Below are 13,792 nucleotides of genomic sequence, written 5' to 3' on the forward strand. Positions count from 1 at the left end.
ACACGCCGTTATTGTTTTTATAATAGTAATATATTTACATAACGAAAAATTTCCAAATACAATACCCGTACCGGTATTTTATTATTTTGCCAGCATTTATCATAATTTTCCCCCTCCCCCCCAAAAATGATGCATTGAGGTTTTACTGTATTTGCTTAAAAAGTATTACATTGCTTTATTGTAGTTTGGAATTGTTTACAATTCCTAAAATGATATTTTTGAGATTTTTTTATTGTGCTTGCTTAGAAAATACTGATTTCTCTTATTTCAATCAACTTGACCATAAATGTTGGTACCTGTCAAGAGTTTCTGCACATGCTAGACATACAGTAAGACCAACAGTAATACTAACCTGTAACTTATTAGTCGTACTGCAGGACTATGTTTACATAGAACAAGAGCCAGGGAAACTGGTCATTCTGCCAAAAAAAAAAAGGAAAGCATCTGCCTACAAAATTAAGAGAATTTAGATTTGAGCCATAAGTGTTTACACACTTCATTCTCTTTTATCTTGACATTGTATCTGGAAAGTTCTGACAGGTAGTCTAATTTGCTAATATTCTGTGATTAATGTTTGCTGTCATAATTTTACTTTGTTGTATTGAATATAGTTTTATTGCTCATAATTGTTGAGCTTATAGAGTTTAAATTTACTAGTGAGATTCATGATTTTTAACTCTGAAATGGTCATCTCAGCTAAGTTTTCTCAAGCAAATATTTTTAATGTTGGAATTTATATGAACTTGTTTAGACTATAGCCATCAATGTTATACTGTAACAGGATATGAAATAATTATATTCCACAACATTTTGTGAGTGTGTAAAATAAATACTTTTGACTAGAAGCTATACCATACTGAGCCAAACTACAAGATGTATTCAACTGTGATAAAATAGAGGATTCTTGTCATGCCCAAGGGAAGTAAGCAATCCGTTATTATAAAAATAAAAATAAGTTCATAAGCATGCACTTGGTGTAAGAGGTATTTATTAAAATATTTTCTGTTTAAACAGCATACATCAGAACAGTTAACTGATATTGCATTGCAATTACAAAATCTGGGATGTCTTCCATGGAGTGCTAAAATTAACTACAGGTTGTGTTGTGCAAATCATTGTTGCATACATGACAATCACATCAATCTCTGCTCAATGACCAAAGAGCAATGAATTGCCAAGATGATGGAGTAACCTCACAAATGATGTGGAAAATATTCATTTTGATGGACATTGTACTTGTAAATCATGGTAAAAAAAAAAAAAAAAGTGGAAGCTTTGCAATCCTTGTTCAAATGGCCCTGCTACTGATTCTTCAACATGTAAAAAGGCAAGCTCTCTAGCTCAAGAGCTGATTGGTTGTGATATTTCAAAATCTAGAGCGCTGACTGTCCTCATTTGATGTTGGATTATGTCTGGTCTTTGATTTTGTTGTTCATGCAAAATATACAAATTAATTTTGCTGCTATGGGACCTGTACATTATTCATTTTGTACTTTTTTTTAAAATATCACTTTCACATTATAGTTTGCAGGAAATATATGTCAGTTGAGGAACTGGAGAAAAAGATTTCAGACATATTTTTGATTGTGAAACCTGTCCTTCTGAAAGTCCTTTTTTATGTTACTGTGAAAACTGTGAACTCTTAAAAAAATTAACTGCTGCTGCAACCACCACAACTGCACACTGGTTCATTTTTAACTGAACTGCTTCTTGCGAAAGATCTTTACAAACAAACAAGCACATAATAGTAGCAGCTGTATCCAGTGCTTTATTAAAATTTAAATCTCCCCTTTGTAAATGTCTCTATCAAACTTTAATATTTCTTTTACAGTCTGTTTTATATCACACTGACACAGATAGGTCTCGTGGTAATGATTTAATCATATTCAACTTAAGGTTTACAGCCATATGTGAAGATAAGACAAACTTTGCAGGGTAGATAATGTCAGCAGCCTGATAGTTTCAAGTGCCTGTGGTATCATCATCATAGCCACAGGACCTCCAATTTTTTTTTTGCAGAATCCAAACAAGAAAAATGACTTTTCATTCAAAAAGCCCCACAAGCATTGATAAGGATTACAACTTCTGCAGCAATTCCACTTGGCTCTCAACCTCGCCCCACCAGAACGTGATGAGAGAGGATTGATTTCCTCCCACTCATGGAATTGAAACCTTTTTTGTAGCATTGCTACAAAGTTAATAATCTTACTCTAGTGGAGCGGTGGACAAGATTTGCACCCTTCACATGCTATTGCACTCCAGGAGTGTGACCCCGTCTGGCTACACACCCCCCCCCCCCTGTTGCAATGAAACTTTGCAAGCTGGCTGGATGTATGCTAAGTTGCAAGCAGGTGTGTTTGTGGTGAAGCAAAATACAGGTTCACAGCCTTCGTAATTATACATAACTACTTATTGGCCTTAATCCCAATTGATTGGGGTTGGCATTTGATATGGGTTTGGCACAGTTTTATGGCCCGGTGCTCTTCGTGATACCTACCCTATGTGCAGGGATGTATTTGCTTGTATTTGTGTATTTCTGTGGTGGTTACTAGTGTACTGTATATGGACTAAAACACCCACACCCAGTGTCCAAACCACAAATGAATCTCACACAGTTAAAATCTTCAGCCTAGCCAGGAATTAAACCCAGGGCCTTCCGAACAGAAGACCAGCATGCTGACTGTGTGACAAAGAAGCAGGACTCATACATAGCATGATGACAAAAATAATCTACACATATAAAATAAGAGTTTTGTCAGTACATTACTCAGAATTTAAAAAAGGATGGTATTTCTGTAATGTCTTTCTGTAATGTACATGCATCACGAGAAAACGGCTGATGAGAATTTAATGAAAACCGGTATGCAAATTTGGGGAATATGTCGCTATAATCTAGGCCATAAATAATTTCATTCACACTGACTGAAATGGTAGTTTAGGGGAAGGCCTAAAATTTAATTCTCAAATATTTGTTATTAGTGGTCGTATTGACAAATACTACTTTTTTTTTTTTTGCTAGGGGCTTTACGTCGAGCCGACACAGGTCTTATGGCGACGATGGGATAGGAAAGGCCTAGGAGTTGGAAGGAAGCGGCCGTGGCCTTAATTAAGGTACAGCCCCAGCATTTGCCTGGTGTGAAAATGGGAAACCACGGAAAACCATTTTCAGGGCTGCCGATAGTGGGATTTGAACCTACTATCTCCCGGATGCAAGCTCACAGCCGCGCGCCTCTACGCGCACGGCCAACTCGCCCGGTACAAATACTACTTAACTAAAGTTATATAGTATTAAATTTCCGATCATTTATGTCTTATACATTGTTACCGTATCGGCTATAACCATAGAGATATTCATGAATTTGGATTTTTTGTTACAAAGTCCATATCAGCGCCAAATCGGAGAATAAGAAACTACAGTCTACGGTATAAATAACTCTATAAGACGCCCTGATATCACAGAGTCGAAAGAAAGCTAAATGCAAAGGCCTACAATATAGAAAGCTCATAAAAATTTATCAAAAATAACATTACATTAGCCATTGTTTGTTGTGATGTGCTTTGTGTCTTCTGCTGCAACTCATCTCCGATAGATAGTACTACAACTGCGTACCGAGTATAATTTTTAAGTTATTTACATCGCACTGACAAGAGATAGGTCTTATGGCGATGGTGGGATAGGAAAGGGCTAGGAGTGTGAAGGAAGCAGCCTTGGCCTTAATTAAGGTACAGACCCAGCATTTGCCTGGTGTGAAAATGAGAAAGCATGGATTACCATCTTCAGGGCTGCCAACAGTGGGGTTCAAATCTATTTCTCTCTCGGACGCAAGCTCAGAGCTGTGCACCCCTAACCACATGGCCCGGTCGCATGGAGAGTAACAGACTGCCTGAATATTGGCAGGAAGTAGCTGGGGAATTAGATAACTTTCTTCTTTAGCGTGGCATTCTTATGGTTCATAAATTTTCTGACACTTCTGGTACATAACACACTGTTTCATCATAGCACTCAAGCTATTCAATCCCCACTCTGAGGAACTTATTGGAATGAGCAGTGTGCATATTTAATGGAATAATGGCAGAGGAGTGTTCACGGCTGTCTGTGGCCTGGTCATTCCACTCTGGAACTTTGGACTGTTAGATCGGCACAATAGTACTGTCTGTTAAAAGTGAGAAAATGTGCGTTTTTTTCATTTGATCTAGTATTTTATAAAACATTGCTTTTAATCACTACATTCCTACTGACGTTTTTGTAATTACCTATGTTGACTTCATTTGGGAAAACCACAGTCAGTCTTTCTGACAATCCCGTAGCGATGCACGGGTACATCAGCAAGTATTACATATTTTACAATAACATGCATTCAATCTTTTCAGTAAAACAAACATTGGGAACTGAGATGTAATGATGGAGCTCTCGCTTGAGATTCGAGACTGATTCTGCTATGCTGCGATCTGTGCAGCCTTCAAGTAGCTAAGTGTGTAAGCTTGATAGTATATCAGCAGTTATTGCATGAAATAACGTTCTCATATGGAAACGTGTGTGCCAATAAATTTGTCAAAAGCGTGGACAAGTATTGCATGATCAACTACAAAACCTTTAATAACGTTAATGAAAGTGGAAACAGAATGTCAGTATCTTTAAAACTATTCACAACTTATTTGAGGTGGACATCTTTGCTGAAACCCTGCATAATTTTTGAATAACTGTAGATAGGATGTACACCTACCCGGATACCGGAGGCGTGCATTATACAAACGTGAGATGGGACAAGATGCACCTTGCTGTATATGCAACCGCCATTACGCACAAGTGAAATGTGTAATCTAAAATGCCTGAGTTTGCTCCAATTCTTTCGACAGGGTAGTGATGGGCAATGTTCTCGAGACAGATTCTCCATTGCTGTGATCTGTGAGACATCCCAGTAACTACGAGCGCAAGCTTCATAGTAGACCATCAGCATTCTCATATGGAAATGTGTGTGCCGATAAATTTTGTAAAAAGCCTAGAAAAGTACTGCATGTTAATACCATTAACCCCTTCAGTGGAAGGATCTAGGAGACCTCCTGTGCCAGAAAGGTGAATTTTTTTTGGAGGAAATTATTTATTTTTGGGAAGCAAGGAATGAGTAACCATTATTAATGGAACACATTAATATATTATTCAAGGTTAATGAAAACTTACTTTACACTCAATTTACACTTTTTTTTTAGTAGGCCTGTCTACACCTTTCTTTTGGTATGGTAGGCCTAAAAGCAATCTTCGGGGTGCAAAGGGATATTGCCACAACTCTTACATTCCCACCTTGTTTCTTTCCTACCAGGACAAATTCTACACACACTAGTTGGGTATTTCCTCTTCCAGTTGGGGGAATGTGTGTCGGAAAGTGCCTTTCTACTAGGCGACTTGGGGGCTCAGTTTTTGAAGGCTCTTCACCTCGCGAGGTCACTCTCTCTGCTGAATACTTTTCCAGCACTGAAGTGATCACTTTGTGTCTGAATATAAGCAATATTTTAGTCATTATTCTTCTGGAACAGAATAAATGCATTGAGCATCATAATATCTAGCAAGTGAAAGAAAAGCTTCCTATACCACCTAATACTTTTCTGCAAACATTCGTATGGCTTTATTTGTTGGTCCAACTTACGAATGCCCATCATACTTTTGTTGTAATCTATGACAGAGCTAGGTTTCATCACCGCTTGTCCCGTATTCCTGTCTACCTTACCTGTAGCAACCTGGGAATTATCATTTACATTTGTAAGCATGTAAATATCCTTTTTGTCTTTCCACTTGACAACACAGATACTTTCACTTACAAATGACGCTGTCTCACCTTTCAAAAGTTTTGTGTTTATCAAGTCCTTAGGCATACCTTTACGGTGAGCGTTTACTGTGCCACACATCCCGAACCCCTTACTCTGCAAGTCTTGACATAACAATGGGCTAGTAAACCACCGGTCCATATAAACAATTTACCCTTTATCAACTAGCTCAGGACAGTCGACAAGTTTCATCACGGATAAATGGCTCACCAGATGGGCTGCATCTCCTCTTCCTCGGCGTTCTTCTCCCTGACCTGTGTAGACAAAAATGTCCCAAGCATAACCAGTACCTGACTCGCACAGGAAAAATATCTTTATTCCAAAGCGAGACCGCTTCATGGGCATATACTGTTTAATCACTAGCCTCCCTTTGAACAACATAAGAGACTCATCAACACAGACCTTTTGATCTGGCATATAAACACTTCTAAACAATGCTCTAAGCATGTCTAAAACTGGTCTTATTTTTCTTAGACTATCAGTCATATCCACAGTATCAGTCCACAAAGTGAGAAGTTGGAATCTGAAATATTGGTGTTTTGAGAATACTGACCTGTGACCAATACATTTTTATTTCAGCTTTTGTATTATTCCCATCAACAACACTAATGCAATAAACTGCCGAGTTTCATAAGAGTTTGTTTCTTTCTAAAACTGTGCCCTTGTAAGCGGAGATTTATTTACAAGTTTTTCAATGCACTTTTTAGCATACAAATTTGTTTCGGTCACTATCAAATTTACAACTTCATTTGTTAGAAACACTTCAAAACAGTCAATCGCACTCACCTCTGGTAATAATCCAACCCTAACACCAGGATTTCCCGTAAATAGTATTATATTAGGTCGCACACTATCCCGAGGCTTACACTTTTTCCACATGAATGTATGTTCAACATCTCCTTCTGACGTAATATCTTCTTCACTTTCACTAGAAACACCAAGGTCATTATCCGAAGAATCAATAGAATCATAATCACTACTATCAGAAATACTAATGTCACTTAGAGATTCGTCTTCGATGTAGTTTTTTTTTTTTTTGTCTTCAGACAAACATCTCTTCCGTTTCATGCTCGCCATTTCTGTTTATCTCGTCAGCTGGCCAGAGATTGTATATGTAGAGAAGATAAGGCATATTTTAGGCCAGAGAGTTCATGAATACAGTTGTAAACCCTCCCGCCATCTGTTGAGAATGCTGGAAAACATTTTCCAAAGAGATCACAGTACCAGAGAAATTATTGGGTGATCGCGAAATGAACACTGCAGCTAAACGAGAATTTCTCGGGCGGTGACGTTATGGGGAAGCGTGCACCACCCGAGAAATTTTCGGGCGTGCCACTGAAGAGGTTAAAACCATTAGCGAAAGTAAAAAAACAATGTCAGTATCATAAACAGTTTAAGAGTTTGTTGAGGTGGACCTCTTAGCTGAATAACCCTGCATAATTTGTGAATAACCTACCTTCATACCTCACAATTGTTGTCGACAGGGTAGTTTCTTGTGATGCAAGCAGGACCAGGGGTGTGCTCTGTAATGATTCCCCTTCAGCGATATTATGTGTTTTTAAGTGCCAGATCATCCCAGAAGTATTTCTGCTGCTTCTTATGAATAAAAAACACACCAGGCTGTGCTATGTGGCATCTCTTTCAAATAACCTACATCCATGACTTATGTTGCATTTTGGACATAGTCCTAAAGTTGTCGCGTACAATTAGACACAATTACACATTGCACCATCATATACCGAAGTACCTAATTATGATGCGGATATTCTGTAACATTGTAAGGAATTACAGTAAAATCTCGTTAGACGTTCCTGCAAGGGACAACAAAAAGAACGTGTTAAGCGAGAAAAACGTACTACTGAATATACGAATAAAAACTATCCAACAGGGATATGGAAACACTAAATACGATTTCATCCAACATGAGGGCATTTTACATCGTGTATCCGCGGCTAGGTACAGTGTAAACTGTATCTACCATATCTAAGGATGAGAGGAAAGTATTAAAAGGTGTGAAAAAACACTAGAGAACAAATATGAAAACCTTTTCTGCTGGGACTAATAAAATAACAAATGCAGTGACAGTTGTGAAAAACAACAAATTTGAAAACATGTGCACAGGGGCCAATAAAAATATCAAAGTATTATTGCAGATCATCCCAGAAGTATTTCTGCTGCTTCTTTTGAATAAACAACACACCGGGCTGTGCTATGTGGCATCTTTTCAAAATAACCTACATCCATGACTTATGTTGCATTTAGGACGCAGTCTTAAAGTTGTCGCATACAATCAGACATTGCACCATCATATACCGTAGTACCTAAAACAAATGTTAGTAGAAGCCTTTTATTTCGGAGCAGTGGGTTATTAAACATAATTTTGGGTCACACTCTTTGACAATGAATTGGAGCTTACTCTCGACCATGGGCGACTGGCAGGAATGACTTTGGCTGCCATTTTGAACCGAATAAAACTTCGACCAAACTGAGTGAATGAGTCAAAACTCGAAGGTGCGAGTTCAATATTTGTGACCTCTGTGCACTTTCAGATGTGGACGCTAGACCACTTTCCGACAGATTTTAATTTTGTCTTCCTTAGTAAGGAATTTCATGATTTTTTCTGTATCCATAACCAGGCTATCACAAGACATATATGCACCATGTTAGTCAATTTCACAACATTATGTTCCTCATCCAGATGTAGGCTACCGTATCATGCAACAAATATTCTCTACACTTCACTGTACTACTCAACACAAAATAAATTTCTAACTTCTGAATGCAATGTGAAATACAAGCACATATAGGCTCACTGTGTTATTCAGCAATCTCGCTGCTAACCGGCAAGCAAAACTGAACATTCCTGAGGCTAACAGCTTAGTCCCTGAAGGTGCAACTTATCCTGTAAAGTTCAGGAACTTAAGGCATTTTCCCGTAATTACGCAACTGTGGCGACAGCTCTTACCCGATAAATCATAATTCTTTCACAAGGGATGACAAATAACATTTTCAGGGCTAGGAAAAATGTTATCGTACTAAGCAGTAATAGCAAAAATTTGTGACGTGGTAAGCGAGGTATTTTATACAGATTTAATACGATGAGAATCGGGACTTTGAATTTACGCCATGTTAAGCAGGAAAACATGTTAATGAGGAATGCATTAACAAGGTTTCACTGTATTTCCTTTGTCACCACAACATCGGTAAACACAAGAAGAGGTCATATGATATTGAATGTGGGGTCTGAACACGATATACACCTACTTTGCATAAAATCAACTTCATGGGTAAAAAGTGGTACATGTTTCGTATATTATTAACATCTTCAGCCACATAATACTGTTAAGATAATTTCATATATTGACAAAGTATCAATGCTTTGAGAGAAAGTGACCTTAAAAATAGCCTGAAAGAATTGGAGCACACTCAGGTATTTTAGATTACACGTTACATGTGCGCCTCTAGTATCCAGGTAGGTGAACATACAGTAGCCAACAGTTTCTGTACTTAACCTTCTCACTTGTGTACTTACCACTGCATACAACACCAGAATGCGTATCCTTTATAATTATGTTATACTGCGTCAAAATAGACCTCTGGAGAAATGAAAGAAATGAACGGCCGAGTCACTTGTTGACGGAATGAAGAAGGCAGTGTGACCAGAAAATAATGTTTTATAACCCACTGCTCTGAAATAAAAGGCTTTGTTTAGAAGGAGTGTGACCTGCAATAATACTTGTGTATTTTTATTGGCCCCGTGCATATGTTCCCATATTTGTTGTTTGGTGCTTTTTACACAGTTAAGTGCACTTGTTATTTTATAATCCCCAGCATATTTGTTCTCTCATGTGTTTCACACCTTTTAATACTTTCCTCATTTTGAGAAATGGTAAATAGTTTTCATTGTACTTGTGGATACATGACAAAATGCCTTCATGTAGGAAAAAATCTTATCTAGTGTTTACATACCCCTGTTGGATAGTTTTATTCGTATATTCAGTAGTACGTTTTATTGCTTAACACGTTCATTTTTGTTGTCCCCTTCAGAAATGTCTTAACGAGGTTTTACTGTATGCACTTCAATATAGTTTACATGTAGATTATAGTTACATTAGCTGGGGACTGCAGCTACTTGTTGATTGCCAATACTTTTCTTCATTGGGATGCTTAATTTAACATACAGTAATATGAGTGTTACAAAATAAGTACAAGACAGCAATCATATATCAGGGAATAAATTTATTGCCTCTTTTTTTTGGTCACATTTACTTGTCCAAATGTTTCCATAAGGTTCTAGTGAGCCATCTGAAGAAATATTCTTTTGCTTGAAATGTGTTCAAGTGGATGTGAATTCCTGGCTATTCCATTCTTGGGTTTCTCAAAACCCACATCGGCTTAACATGCGAGATGTTGACTTCCAACTGGAAAGATGAGAAGTCAATCTCCAGTAAAAGGTAGAGAGTTTTTAACTTCAAATGAACAATTTCTGCTAGAAGCAGCTACCAATCAAGATGCCCCAATTTCCTGCATCAGATGTTGTGAAACACTATCCCCCAATGACTACCAGATCAATACCCTGCTCATATGGCATCGGTGGAAGATCTTGTAATCATTGTCCGGAGTAAAGCCATTGGGCATGTTCCTTACTGTAGCCAGTTCTTAGATTTTGATAGAGTGTCTCCTGGCCAACTCCATACTCAAAATTGTAGACATACAGGCAGGAACAGGGATAATCACAAAACCACTTCAAGAACAGAATTCAAACCGTAGATCATAAGCTGGATTTTCTTTTCTGACAAGAGATCCATCCCTACCTGGTTTGGACATCCGTCCTCTATATAGCTAAAGCCAAAGAAGCATCATCCTATGAAATACAACTGGCAAATAATTTCCGAGTAAGTGTCATTTGAAGACTTACTTTCTAAACTCTCTTCACTACACAGTTTATTTAATTAGATTATGCTAACTGGAATTAAAATTATTATTTAAACTTATAGAGGGAGTGTAATCTACAGCCCACAACTATCAATTTTCCTTACGGATACAGTTTTATGACTGAAACCTCGTTCCAGTCAGCATGAATTGCTTTTGAATATTAGATTTGTTTCGTTCCAGAGACAAAATACATTCTCACTGGAAGACTTATTTAATATACTGATTCTAAAACTTGATGCCATCAAGTAGGAGATTAACAGTATCGAACATAACATTCCAAACTATTTTATTTGCAGTGTGTTAATAAATTTATGTGAGGATTCGATGTAAGTAGTTTACATCTTCATTAACCATTATATGGTCATTCCATGCATCTTTAAAAATGTATTTGCTAATTTAAATAACTGATAATATTAAATTGGATTTTGTTTTTTTAGAGTTGCTTCATATTTTTTTAACTGAGAAATAAACCCTTCATTTGGATTAACTACCTTCCTTCTCTCTTTCAAGTACTGATATGCATGAATAAATGACATTCCTTCCTTTATCAAATAACCTATTATGACACTGGCAGATCTTGAAACTCCTGCATTGCAGTGCACAAACACACGTCCTTGTACATCTCGAGCATGATCAATAAATGCAATACTTTTCTCCAACACTGGAATTAGATCAGTCTCTGGCAAATCAAGAGCTTCAATGAAGAGTGTTTCAAATTCAGCTACTAAACCAACAGCTGGAACACCAATACTTAACACATGGGTTATTTTGTGCTGCAGCAGTAGGGCTTGATCTTGCACTACGTCCTGGGAACCCATGCATAAATGAGTCAAAATATGACTCACTGAGAAGTCTGGTTTTGTATCCACAACATATCCAGGAGAACTTACATTCTGTACGAGAGAAACTGTAGTTATACCATCCAACAACGTCTCTCTGTAAATTTGACCACTTGGCAATGTCACAAGAGTTTCACTTGAGCGAAGCCTTTGTTTCTTCTGAAGTATTGCTTCCAGGAGACTCATATTCAAGCATTTAAAAGAATTGACAAGTAATTTGAATTCAAGAATAATACTATCACAGCTTTAAGCAATAACAGGATTCAGCACACTATTAACAGAAATAAGATTATCATCTGCAGATATAGATGCTACAGGAAATAGCATGTCAGCTGGATCATACTCAACATTCATTAAGTACAAACCGCATGCAGGAACTGGGACAGCCTTTGGGTTCCAGTTATTGCCATTAGGATTGTCTAGCATGAATTGGATGTCCTCAATGGGAAGCGAGCCTTGAGCAACAGCGACTAAAGCTCCAACAATCCGGCGTACCTAAACACAAAGAGAGGCTTGTAAGCTGACTTATGTCAGATATTCCTAATACAAATATAGCACCATTTAGCCATACAAAAGGCCAAAATAAAATGGAAGATTGTAACTCACCTAGGAAAAGTGAAACATTCAATAATAAGAATAGTTCGAAAACATAAATATTTGCTAGTGGTTTAACGTTGCTTGTTGTTTAAAGGGGCCTAAAATCTAGGTCATCGGCCTGGTTTAACGTTGCACTAACATATCGAAGGTTTTCAGTGATGCAAGGATGGGTACGGGCTATGATTGGGATGGAAACGGCTATGGCCTTAACTGAGGTACAGGCCGAGCATTTGCCTGGTGTAAAAATGTGAAACCACGGAAATCATTCTTTGGGGCTTCAGACGGTAAAATTCAAATCCACCATCTCCCGAATACAAGCTCACAGCTAAGTGACCCTAACCATGCAGCCAACTCGCTCAGTAACAATTATTTTGACAAACCATCAGCTATGCAGAGCAGGAAATGATGATGATGCTTGTTGTTTAAAGGTGCCTAACATCGAGGTCATCGGCCCCAGAGCAGGAAAGAAACATAGTCTTCCTCCTTCTCTTGGTGTTATCAAGAAAAGCATTTAATTATTAGATAGACCTCTGCAACCAAAACTTGATGCATAACTTATTTAATCAAGTTCCTCTTGAATATTTTCCTTCATAGACTCTCTCTTTACCTCACATGTAAGTCACTACACTGTTAGCCAATAAATGCATAAAACTCTGTTTCGTTACTTTTGTGAAGTACTTCACATAATAATAATAATAATAATAATAATAATAATAATAATAATAAAAAACTGACCTGATACTGTATATCAACCATGTCAGCACTCGCATTGTGGCCACATCTGTATGTCATCTAGTGGGTATGAAATTCATTATATAGTCATCTCACATGAAAGCTCACTTACAAGGGTCACCCTTGGATTTGAACCTTTTTTTTTTTTTTTTTTTTTTTTTTTGCTAGGGGCTTTACGTCGCACCGACACAGATAGGTCTTATGGCGACGATGGGATAGGAAAGGCCTAGGAGTTGGAAGGAAGCGGCCGTGGCCTTAATGAAGGTACAGCCCCAGCTTTGCCTGGTGTGAAAATGGGAAACCACGGAAAACCATCTTCAGGGCTGCCGATAGTGGGATTCGAACCTACTATCTCCCGGATGCAAGCTCACAGCCGCGCGCCTCTACGCACACGGCCAACTCGCCCGGTGGATTTGAACCAACAAAACCACAAAAAAATTTATTATACAGTAATAATAATAATAATAATAATAATAATAATAATAATAATAATAATAATAATAACAACAACAACAACACTGGGGAACACAAAAACATTTGTGTATGTCTTCTACATACCCCTGAATGTAATGGCAATAGCAATTTTTCTTAAAATCTTTGCAGTTGATCAGAAGAGGTGACAAGTGCCACGTTGAAGCTTAAGGAGCAGATCTGCATGAAAATGATTATGTTCGTAGGAATGTTGACTTCCATAACTTAATTACGAATGGTCACGGTGTGGACGTGTCCATAGATTAATGCATGTGAATACATGCTATAAAATGATCAAAGTAAGAACCACTTATAATAGTTACTTAATAAAAGCAACACAGAACACAATCAAAATGCATACTCGAGAAGAATGGTAGTGTTGAAAGTCACAGCGTTGA

General features: G+C 37.7%; 2 protein-coding genes across 4 annotated transcripts in view; both read right to left on the bottom strand.

The window, feature by feature from the left end:
• Nucleotides 1-10,044: 10,044 nt before the first annotated feature.
• LOC136864647 (dual specificity protein phosphatase 19-like) lies at nt 10,045-11,780 on the bottom strand. The gene has a single exon (XM_067141917.2). The coding sequence runs from the start codon at nt 11,778-11,780 to the stop codon at nt 11,169-11,171; it is 612 nt and encodes a 203-aa protein (XP_066998018.2). The 3' UTR covers nt 10,045-11,168.
• Nucleotides 11,781-11,840: 60 nt separating this feature from the next.
• The window catches only part of LOC136864646 (tRNA pseudouridine synthase-like 1), a 99,113-nt gene continuing 97,161 nt past the window's right edge, over nt 11,841-13,792 (bottom strand). For all 3 annotated transcript variants that reach the window (XM_067141914.2, XM_067141916.2, XM_067141915.2), the window contains exon 6: nt 11,841-12,089. In XM_067141914.2, the coding sequence (XP_066998015.1) occupies nt 11,841-12,089 (249 nt within the window). The remainder of the gene's footprint in view (nt 12,090-13,792) is intronic.

The sequence above is a fragment of the Anabrus simplex genome, chromosome 2 (assembly GCF_040414725.1).
Source record: "Anabrus simplex isolate iqAnaSimp1 chromosome 2, ASM4041472v1, whole genome shotgun sequence".
Lineage (NCBI taxonomy): Eukaryota > Metazoa > Arthropoda > Insecta > Orthoptera > Tettigoniidae > Anabrus > Anabrus simplex.